The following is a 12,352-nucleotide window of genomic DNA, read 5'->3' as shown; positions in this document are numbered from 1 at the left end:
ACCCTGGTTGTACTACTAGATACAAAGGTACAGAGGTAATGAAAAGATGGCTATATGTACCCCCAATACCCTGTACATAGCAGCAATGTCCACAATTGCCAAACTGCGGAAAGAGATGAGATGCCCTTCAAGAGATGAATGGATCAAGAAGATGTGGTCCATATATACGATGGAATATTACTCAGCCATCAGAAAGGATGAATACCCAACTCTTGTATCAACATGGACGGGACTAGAGAAGATTATGCTGAGTGAAATAAGTCAACCAGAGAAAGTCAATTATCATATGGTTTCACTTACTTGTGGAACATAAGGAATAACATGGAGGACATTAGGAGGATGAAAGGAAAAGTGAATTGGAGGAAATTGGAGGGAGAGATGAACCATGAGAGACTGTGCATTCTGAGAAACAAATTGAGGGTTTTAAAAGGAAGTGGTTGAGGGGGATGGGTCAACCTGGTAGTGGGTATTAAGGAGGGCATGTATTGCATGGAGCAGTGGGTGTGGTACATAAACAATGAATTTTGGAACACTGAAAAAATAAAATTAAATTATAAAAAAAGCGAAGAGCTTTACTGCAAGTGATTGATCAGAAGCATAACTTCTTTTCACCAAATTGATTGATTATGTTTGTGTATTGGGGGATGTTGTGCATGAGAGTTTATATTTTCAAAATATTTTCATTGACTCCAACTCATCTTGGATAAAATTGTGGAGAAGTTATATTGGCCACACTTTAGGAGTCAACAGAAAGACTTCCAAGTTCAGAAAAGCATAATTGAAATGAAATAAGATAATTTTAGTTTTGTCTCCAAAAGTGGGTGAAAGCACCATTTGTTCACCATGTATTTGTTCAGTAACACAACTATTCATATACATGGTGCTTATCGGTAATAGTGAAACATGTCCACTAGATCATGCGCTGTATGGAGCTTCATCAGCTCAGAGTGCCTGGTGGTGGTGGCCCATGAAGAGCAGCATCAGCCATTTACACTCCAGCTGACTGGGAGATAACAGAGTAATACCAGACAGAAATAAATACAATTATTGACTAACGATATTTTTGAGTCTTGGCTTAGAGACCATTTAATTTAGAAAATAATTTATGTGAAGAACTTCTTGATATTTCAGTATTAGCTTACTTTATTTTTCCTTCACAGAGAGGAATGATAATGGGGATGATAGTTGCCAACATTTATTGAGCCCTTACTGTTTTAAGTGCTTTATGTCAATCAGTCTTTGCAGCAACCCTCTGAAGTGGTAAGTACTCTTAGCTCTGTTTATAGATGATACAACTGAAGCACAGAGGAGTCAATAACTTGCTAAGCATGATACATCCAGTAGGTAAAAACCAGTGTTACAGGAACATATTATTTACAGGAACAAAAGCTATTAAGATATATAAATCCTTAAAAGTAACTTTTCCTCTGCATCAGGTCCATCATTGTCTGATGCTGGTTGTCAGTTAACCAAGTGTACTCAAACTCAAGCAAATTAAATAGAAAATTATTTATGTGCTTTGTGTCTTCATGGCCCTGGGTGGTTTGATTTGTTTCTACATGAGGTCTGAATCTACATCTGCCTAAAGGTAATGATTCTCACTGTCCACAAGGTCAGTGATGTCTCAGGAAGTTCCTCAGATTAACCCATACAACTACAGCACTGTTGATGTTCCTAACCATGGGCACGGCTGTCATCATGGTTATCTGTAAGCAATCCATGATAATAATAGCCAACACCTATTGAACAACTACTGTGTACAGAATTGTGTGCTGAGCATCTCCATGAATTTTCTTGTAACTGTCCTAGTAATTTCATAGTCCAGGGGGTCTTAATGTTCTCACTTCATTTTGAATAAATCAGTCTTGTGTGTTTAAGCTACTGGGACAAGCGAGAGGATATCAGACAAAACTCCGAAGTCTGAACCTTTAATGTCCTCAATTTGTTCTCATGCTGTTTCTAAAGTAGTAAAGTACCCTAAAAATGAAAAAAATGCTGGGGTCAGTAGTGAGCTATACTACTGCCTTCCTTTTGATATACTTAGTACGAAGAATTCCCTAAGAAGACTTGTTCCATAACTTTGTTGGTTGCATATACTGTGCCTCAAAAAATATTATCAGAGTCATAAGTTATGATATAGTTTTCTAGGCCACCTAGAAGATGATACACTGACTGTATTCATATAAACGTTTGTGAAATTATTGCAAAGAGGCTAAATAACTTTTTGTTAGGATAAAAGAGTAAATTTCAAAACATTATCTAGATGGCCATGTGGGCCTGAAGAGCTATCTCGGTTTTAATCTAGAGTGATTCTATTTATGTTCTTGTAAAGCAGTGATTATATAATGAATTATCTGAGGTTTAAAAAAAAACTTTTTTATTTAAAAAAATTTTAAAAAATAAAATAAAATAAAATAAAAAAAGAAAAAACTGGGCAGAAGACATGATCCAACACTTCTTCAATGAAGACATACAAATGGCTAGCAGACACATGAAAAAACATTTATCCTCATTGCCCATCAGGGAAATTCAAATCAAAACCACATTGAGGTACCACTTTACACCAATTAGAATGGCAAAGATTAACAAGGCAGGAAACAACAAAAGTTGGAGAGGATGTGGAGAAAGGGGAACCCTCTTACACCATTGGTGGGAATGAAAATTGGTGCAGCCCCTTTGGAAAAGTGTGGAGTTTCCTCAAAAAAATTAAAAATAGGGCTACCTTGTCAGCCGCAGCAACATCTTCCTAGGAACATCACCAAAGGCAAGGGAAGCAAGGGCAAAAATGAACTTTTGGGATTTTATCAAGATCAAAAGCTTTTGCACAGCAAAGGAAACAGTGAACAAAACCAAAAGACAACTGACAGAATGGGAGAAGATATTTGCAAATGACATATCAGATAAAGGGCTAGTGTCCAAAATCTATAAAGAACTTAGCAAACTCAACACCCAAAGAACAAATAATCCAATCAAGAAATGGGCAGAGGACATGAACAGACATTTCTGCAAAGAAGACATCCAGATGGCCAACAGACACATGAAAAAGTGCTCCATATCACTCGGCATCAGGGAAATACAAATCAAAACCACCATGAGATATCACCTCACACCAGTCAGAATGGCTAAAATTAACAAGTCAGGAAATGACAGATGCTGGCGAGATGCGGAGAAAGGGGAACCCTCCTACACTGTTGGTGGGAATGCAAGCTGGTGCAACCACTCTGGAAAACAGCATGGAGGTTCCTCAAAATGTTGAAAATAGAACTACCCTATGACCCAGCAATTGCACTGCTGGGTATTTACCATAAAGATACAAACGTAGTGATCCGAAGGGGCACGTGCACCCGAATGTTTATAGCAGCAATGTCTACAATAGCCAAACTATGGAAAGAACCTAGATGTCCATCTACAGACGAATGGATAAAGAAGATGTGGTATATATACACAATGGAATACTATGCAGCCATCAAAAGAAATGAAATCTTGCCATTTGCGACGACGTGGATGGAACTAGAGGGTATCATGCTTAGCGAAATAAGTCAATCGGAGAAAGACAACTATCATATGATCTCCCTGATATGAGGGAGAGGAGATGCAACATGGGGGGTTGAGGGGGTAGGAGGAGAGTAAATGAAACAAGATGGGATTGGGAGGGAGACAAACCATAAGTGACTCTTAATCTCACAAAACAAACTGAGGGTTGATGGGGGGAGGGGGTTGGGAGAGGGGGGTGGGGTTATGGATATTGGGGAGGGTATGTGCTATGGTGAGTGCTGTGAAGTGTGTAAACCTGGCGATTCGCAGACTGTACCCCTGGGGATAAAAATATATGTTTATAAAGCTGTAAAAAAAAAAAAAAAGAAAAAAGAAAGGATGAATCCCCAAGTTTTGTAGCAACATGGACGGGACTGGAAGAGATTATGCTGAGTGAAATAAGTCAAGCAGAGAGAGTCAATTATCATATGGTTTCACTTATTTGTGGAGCATAACAAATAGCATGGAGGACAAGGGGAGATGGAGAGGAGAAGGGAGTTGAGGGAAATTGGAAGGGGAGGTGAACCATGAGAGACTATGGACTCTGAAAAACGATCTGAGAATTTTGAAGGGGTGGGGGGTGGGGGGTGGGAGGTTGGGGGCACCAGGTGGTGGGTATTGTAGAGGGCACGGATTGCATGGAGCACTGGGTGTGGTGCAAAAATAATGAATACTGTTATGCTGAAAAAATAAAAAAACTAAAAAAAACAATAGGGCTACCTTATGATGCAACAATGTCACTACTGGGTATTTACCCTAAAATACAGATGTAGTGAAAAGAAGGGCCATATGCACCCCAGTGTTCATAGCAGCAATGTCCACAATAGCCAAACTGTGAAAAGAGCTGAGATACCCTTCAAAAGACAAATAGATAAAGAAGATGTGGTCCATATATACAATGGAATACTACTCAGCTATCAGAAAGGATGAATACCCAACTTTTGCATCAACATAGATGGGACTGGGACTGGAGATTATGCTGAGTGAAATAAATCAAGTAGAGAAAGTCAATTATCATATGGTTTCACTTACTTGTGGAACATAAGGGATAACATGGAGGGCATTAGGAGAAGGAAAGGAAAAGTGAAGGGGGACAATCAGAGAGGGAAATGAACCATGAGAGACTGTGGACTCTGAGAAACAAACTGAAGGTTTTAGAGGGAATGGGGGTGGGGTTATGGGTGAGCCTGGTGGTGGTTATTAAGGAGGGCATGTATTGCATGGAGCGCCCGTGTTGTACATAAATAATGAATCTTGGAACTCTGCCTCAAAAACTAATGGTGTATTTCATGGTGACTAATGTAACACAATTAAATAAATAAATAAATAAATAAATAAAATGTTTAATAGAAAAAAAACTGTTAATGAATGATCGCTGTAATAATCACAGCACTTACATTATTTTAGTTCTCAGTCAAATTCAAACATATCTCTTTAATTTTCATGAGACTTCATGAAATAATTGAGAATCTGAAGCACTTTTTTTCTTTTTTTAATTTCAATTCTATTAGTCAAATATAATATTAGTTGGAAGCACTTTTAAAATCACACTTCTTGATAATTTGAGATGAAAATCTGGGTCTTTTCACTAGGACAGTGAGACATTGTTTTTTCCCAGCACTCCTTGGAGAGAAAAAACAGCACATATGGGAAATGTAATACTGTCATCTCACCTGAGTCAGCAGTGCATTCTCTTCTCTCTTTTCTGATTTTAGAAGTACAAGCCAATGATTGGAGGAGGAAATATTACACAGATCACCTATTTCATCCTTTTGGGATTCTCTGATTTTCCCAGAATCCTAGCAGTGCTCTTTGTTGTATTCCTGCTGATCTACATTTTGACTCTGACTTGGAACCTGTGCCTCATCATCTTAATAAGGATAGACTCTCACCTCCACACACCCATGTACTTCTTCCTCAGTAATCTGTCCTTCATAGATATCTGCTATGTGACCTCTATAGCTCCCAAGATGCTCTCCAACTTTTTCCAAGAGCAGCAGACCATCACCTTTGTGGATTGTGCTGTTCAGTACTTTGTCTTTTCAACCATGGGACTGAGTGAGTCTTGTCTCATGACAGCCATGGCTTATGACCGATATAGTGCCATTTGTAATCCACTTCTCTATTCATCCATCATGTCACCCACTCTCTGTATTCGGATGGTGCTGGGATCCTATTTGGCTGGACTCTCTGCTTCTATATCCCAGTTGTGTACCGTGTTTCAGCTCCACTTTTGTGGGCCTAATGTCATCAATCACTTCTTCTGTGACATGCCCCAGCTGTTAGCCCTGTCTTGCACTGACACTTTCTTTGTACAACTGTTGACTGCTATATTAACAATGATCTTTGGGATTATAAATGCCCTCATTATCATGATATCCTATGGCTATATCGTCATCTCCATCATGAAAATCACTTCAGCCAAAGGCAGGTCCAAGACTTTCAACACATGTGCTTCTCATCTGACAGCAGTTTCCCTCTTCTATACCTCTGGTATGTTTGTCTATTTGAGTTCTAGCTCTGGCAGTTCCTCCAGTTTTGACAGATTTGCATCGGTATTCTACACTGTGGTCATTCCAATGTTGAATCCCTTGATTTACAGTCTGAGGAACAAGGAAATCATAGATGCCTTGAAGAGGTTACAAAAGAAGAGATGGTCCTGCTAAGGTTCTGTCCAGATTTTTCCTCTCAGAAAACTTAACCCCTAGTAACATGCACAGGAATGGACTTTAACAAAATTCTTACCACCTTTGGATAAAGAAAGGTTAATTTGAGATGGATAATATGCCAAATGGACTGACAGCTGACTTGATACCACACAAGCACAATACATTTAAGTCTTGGAGGTTCATACTTTCACGCTGAATGAGGAGTGGCCTCATCATTTATTAATAGTCTGCAAGTATTTGTAAAATGTTAATGTTTAGAAACTTCCTACTTCTTTTTCTTCAGAGATTGAGCCCTGTTCTGTCTCAGACCTCTGACTGTAAAGGAGTGATACCTGATAGAGGTCCCCAGGAGTGTAGAGACATTGTCTCCTAAATATTTTTATGCAGCATAATCCAGACAAGAGGGTGATCAATGTCTGTTCTGTATTTCTGACCATAATGGGAATAAATCAAGAGAGGGGATGTGCCTTTGAACAGAAACAAAGCTATGCAACTGGCCTGGTTATGTCTCCTGGGAAGAGCAATCTGAGGTGGCTAATGTTTGTTAAGGGCTCTTTCAGGGCTAATCACCTGGTAAGTTTTTGGTCACATCTCAGTCTCCATCAGCTATAATCTAAGGAATCAGGAGGCAATTTGGATCATAAAGAAGAATGGAATGAAGAATGTCATCCCTTCAGTACTATTTATTTATAACTTTGATGTTTTAATTATTGTGTCCTATGTCCAATGTGGATTTCTGATGGGAGATGATGTACAAAATTCATGTCAACTAATAGCAATTTCTGATATTGTGGGACACAAACCTCTTTTACTCCTCCATTAAATCTTGAAAATTTGCCCTTGGTTGACATAGCCAATGGGATCATACTACCAAGTTGTTTCTGATATTTTAAGCATCTGTTCAAAATTGGTGTAAGGAGATTTGTGTGAGAATTTGTTATAATAATATAGTTACTGAATGTGCAATATTTGCAGAGACTAGGAACAAATATGGAAAACTGGCATGCATTCTTTCTTGTGCGTGTTCAGTATTTACCTCCTAGAAATTTATGGTTGTATGGATGATTCAGTGGATTGAGTTGGTCAAAAGTTGCTCTAATATGTATATATTCTAGGAAGCCTCAAGGGTTAGGAGAGGAAATAGTAGGATATGAAGATTCTCAACTCTGGCTAGTTTATGTTGTCTGAAGGAAAAGACAAAACATTTGGTTCTAGAGGTCTGGTTAAAAAGAGGAACAAGATGTGTCCCAACACTGTTGACTAGCTAGATTGCTCAGTCTTTAACCAAATGATAAAAACTAGATGTCACAGATACTTCTCCAATGAAGACATACAAATGGCTATCAGACACATGAAAAAATGTTCATCATCACTAGCCATCAGGGAGATTCAAATTGAAACCACATTGAGATACCACCTTACACCAGTTAGAATGGCCAAAATTAGCAAGACAGGAAACATCATGTGTTGGAGAGGATATGGAGAAAGGGGAACCCTCTTACACTGTTGGTGGGAATGCAAGTTGATGCAGCCACTTTGGAAAACAGTGTGGAGATTCCTCAGGAAATTAAAAATAGAGCTTCCCTATGACTCTGCAATTGCACTACTGGGTATTTACCCCAAAGATACAGATGTAGTGAAAATAAAGGCCATCTATACCTCAATATTTATAGCAGCAATGGCACTGTCGCCAAACTGTAGAAAGAACCAAGATGCTCTTCAACGGACGAATGGATAAGGAAAATGTGGTCCATATACACTATGGAGTATTATGCCTCCATCAGAAAGGATGAATACCTAACTTTTGTAGCAACATGGACGGGACTGGAAGAGATTATGCTGAGTGAAATAAGTCAAGCAGAGAGAGTCAATTATCATATGGTTTCACTTATTTGTGGAGCATAACAAATAGCATGGAGGACAAGGGGAGATGGAGAGGAGAAGGGAGTTGGGGGAAATTGGAAGGGGAGATGAACCATGAGAGACTATGGACTCTGAAAAACAATCTGAGGGTTTTGAAGGGGCGGGGGGTGGGAGGTTGGGGGAGCCAGGTGGTAGGTATTATGGAGGGCACATGGCATGGAGCACTGGGTGTGGTGCATAAACAATGAATTCTGTTATGCTGAAAAGAAATTAATAAAAAATTAAAAAAAACTAGATGTCATTACATATACATATTACCTCAGAGATTTAATGGATTATTTTTAAGAGTTTTTAAAAGAAATTTGTCAGAGAGATAGAGCACATGCACAAGAAGAGGGAGTGGCAGGCAGAGAGAGAAGCAGGCTCCCTGCTGAGTGAGCAAGGAGCCTGATGTGGGGCTTGATCCCAGAACCCTGGGATCATGAGCTGAGCCAAAGACAGCCACTTAACCAACCGAGCCACCCAGGCATCCCAATTTAATGGATTCTTTTATTTTTATTTTTATTTATTTTTTAAATCTCTTTTCAGTGTTCATTGTGTTAATGAATGCTTTTGTTCTCAATTTTGATGAGTCACATGAATTATTCTATTTAATTAAAGACTTTAAGTGAAGAGGTATTTAACACCTTTGCCAAATCTTCCATGAGTTTACATTTGGATAGGATTGAGAAAAGGGGAATTACTGAAATCTCCAGGAGGGAGTGTGGGTGCTTACCCCATTCCAAGGAAACTGTAGTACAAATAAAGGATGTTTGGGTTGCCAGTCCAGGTATAAGTATGTTGTTTGTGGCAGTGCTCGCTACATATGTATAAGAAAGTATGGGAAGTCTATTGCTAAGGTACTATGAGGGTTTCATCAGGAGACAAAACTCTGCTAGATGTTACTGGAGGATATTTCCATAATACTGCGCAGATCTAACTTTTTATGGGTTCAGATGAGCTCAGGCAGGTGACAAATAAGAGCTGCTGATGATAAATGGAAGTTAATCTTCTGGGAGCTCCTACGGATGGGTTAGGTTCCCAGGAACTGCTGTCTTCTAAGAACTGCCTTCATCAGTGCACCAACTTGCATTTCAATTGCTGTTGAAAATCATATGCTAGAGGTACTGATGGGAAATGCCATTAAAGTATTATTTTATTTTATTTTATTTAAAATTTTATTTATTTATTTGACAGAGATCACAAGTAGGCAGAGAGGCAGGTGGGGCGGGGGTAGGGAAGCAGGCTCCCTGCCAAGCAGAGAGCCCAATGCGGGGCTCAATCGCAGGACCCCGGGATCATGACCTGAGCCTCAGGCAGAGGTTTTAACCCACTGAGCCACCCAGGCGCCCCTAAAGTATTACTTTAAGGAAAAAACCTGGGAAAATAAAACATGGTTATTTCAACTTGCCCCTGAAGAACATTTAGACCAATGGTATATGCCAGAATCTACTCTTAGGTGAGCCACATATTCTAAACTAGGTCAGTCTATGGGACTAAAAAGACAGTTTAGCTTGCCCACAGTAATTGCACAGAGATTTTGTCATGTAATATCACACAGGAACAGTGAATCTGCCAGCCCCCACTAAGAGTTTGCTAGATAAATACTTCAAGGTGGGTGGTAAGGATGAAAAGAGAAATTAGGGAAGTTTCCTGTCTAGGAATATCTAGCTAGAGGACCGACCCATATATAAAATAATAAATTCTACATTTTTGTATCTTACATTGTATCTTACATTGTACATCAATGTAAGATGATTGAAACAGACCACAGACTAAGGGACTTGAAAAGAATAAGAACTCATGTGGCTTATCAGGGAGTCCATGGAAAGTTCAGTTAGGAGGAGGGGCTTTACCTCATTTTGTAGGATTTATTTCACAGAGTCCATGGAAAGTTCAGTCAGGAGGAGGGGCTTTACCTCATTTTGTAGGATTTATTTCACAAAAGAGAAGAGCATTTTTCATAGTCAGACAAATTAACAAAGTGAAGTGGTTTGAATGTGCAGAAGGTATCATTGGGAGCCATGCTCCATAAGAATGAAAAGTTGAGCATGAATTTTACCATAAAGACTTAGCATTTCTTTTTTTTTTTTTCAGGATTTTACTTAAATTCCAATTACTTCACATACAGTATATTATTAGTTTCAGGTGTAGAATTTAGTGATTCATAACTTACATACAACACCCAGTGCTCATCACAGCAGGTGCCCTTCTTTTTTTTTAAGATTTTATTTATTTTATTTGACAGAGAGAGAGAGATCACAAGTAGACATAGAGGCAGGCAGAGAGAGAGGGGGAAACAGGCTCCCTGCTGAGCAGAAAGCCCAATGTGGGGCTCAATCCCAAGACCCTGAGATCATGACCTGAGCCGAAAGCAGAGGATTAACCCACTGAGCCACCCAGGCACCCAGAAAGTTCCCTTCTTACTACCCATCACCCATTTAAACCATTCCCCTGCCTACCTCCCCTCTAGCAACAATGTAGGAGGTAGGTTACATTTGGAAGGTATTTGAATGACAGTAGGTAGGATTGAAGTATAAAAAAATACCAGTTACATTAATATCATTTTGCAATTTATTTTATTTAAAAATTTATTTTTATTGAGATATAATTTACATATGACATTGTATAAGTTTGTTATGCAATATTTTGATTTGATACCTTTATATGTTGCAATATGATTACTGCCTGTAGCATTAGTGAACAATTATTTTGTGTCATATAATTATTATTTCTATTCTGTGGTGAGAACATTCTAAAATCTGGTCTCTTAGTTACTTTGAAGTGTATAATACAGTATTGTTGACTATATTCACTATGCTTTGCATTAGATCTCCAGAACCTAATTTTCTTTTAAGAGCAAATTTGTACATTTACAAATGTCTCCCCAATTCTGCCAACCAGCCCCTAGTCACCATCATTCTTCTCTGTGTTCATAAGTTCAGCATTTTTAGATTCCACTTACTAGTGATATCACAGAGTGTTTGTCTTCCCCCAACTCCCGGTTATCTCATTTAGCTTAATGCTATCAATGCCATCAAATTTATTTTAGAGAGAGGGAGTAAGCACAATCAGGGGGAGTGGGAGAGGGAGAAGCAGAGTCCCCACTAAGTACCCCCCTAATGTGGGGCTTGATCCCAGGACCAGGGAGACATTTAATCGACTGAGCCACCCAGGCACCCCCTCCACACTGTTTTTAATAATGGTTGGATTTACATTCCTATAACAGTGTATTGGGATTACCTATTCCTCACATCCTCATCAATACTTATTAACTCTTTTTTTCTTGATAATAACCATTCTAACAGGTATGAGGTGGTATCTCATTGTGGTTTTGATTTGCATTTCCCTGATGATTAGTAACATGGAGCATCTTTTTATGTACTTGTTGGCCTTTTGGATGTCTTCTTTGGAAAAATGTTTAAGTTCCTCTGCGCATTTTAAATCTAGATTATTCTTTTTTTTTGGTTACTGAATTGTATGATTCTTTGTATATATTTTTTTAATTTTTAATTTTTTATAAACATATATTTTTATCCCCAGGGGTACAGGTCTGTGAATTACCAGGTTTACACACTTCATAGCACTCACCATAGCACATACCCTCCCCAATGTCCATAACCCCACCCCCCTCTCCCAACCCCCCTCCCTCCAGCAGCCCTCAGTTTGTTTTGTGAGATTAAGAGTCACTTATGGTTTGTCTCCCTCCCAATCCCATCTTGTTTCATTTATTCTTCTCCTACCCTTAACCCCCTATATTGCATCTCCACTTCCTCATATCAGGAAGATCATATGATAGTTGTCTTTCTCCTATTGACTTATTTCGCTAAGCATGATACCCTCTAGTTTCATCCACGTCGTTGCAAATGGCAAGATTTCATTTCTTTTGATGGCTGCATAGTATTCCATTGTGTATATATACCACATCATCTTTATCCATTCATCTGTTGATGGACATCTAGGTTCTTTCCATAGTTTGGCTATTGTAGACATTGCTGCTGTAAACATTCAGGTGCATGTGCCCCTTTGGATCAATGCACAGAAATCAGTTGCATTTCTCTACACCAACAACAAGACAGAAGAAAGAGAAATTAAGGAGTCAATCCCATTTACAATTGCACCCAAAACTATAAGATACCTAGGAATAAACCTAACCAAAGAGGCTAAGAATCTATGTTCAGAAAACTATAAAGTACTCATGAAATAAATTGAGGAAGACACAAAGAAATGGAAAAATGTTCCATGTT

General features: G+C 38.8%; 1 protein-coding gene across 1 annotated transcript; it reads left to right on the top strand.

The window, feature by feature from the left end:
- The first annotated feature begins 5,261 nt into the window (after positions 1 to 5,261).
- On the top strand, positions 5,262 to 6,200 carry LOC125079433 (olfactory receptor 5AN1-like). Its single transcript, XM_047693034.1, has one exon. The coding sequence runs from the start codon at positions 5,262 to 5,264 to the stop codon at positions 6,198 to 6,200; it is 939 nt and encodes a 312-aa protein (XP_047548990.1).
- Positions 6,201 to 12,352: the final 6,152 nt, after the last annotated feature.

This window comes from Lutra lutra, chromosome 10, assembly GCF_902655055.1.
Source record: "Lutra lutra chromosome 10, mLutLut1.2, whole genome shotgun sequence".
Lineage (NCBI taxonomy): Eukaryota > Metazoa > Chordata > Mammalia > Carnivora > Mustelidae > Lutra > Lutra lutra.
The sequence above is the reverse complement of the archived record's forward strand: the minus strand, read 5'-3'. Positions and strand labels throughout refer to the sequence as shown.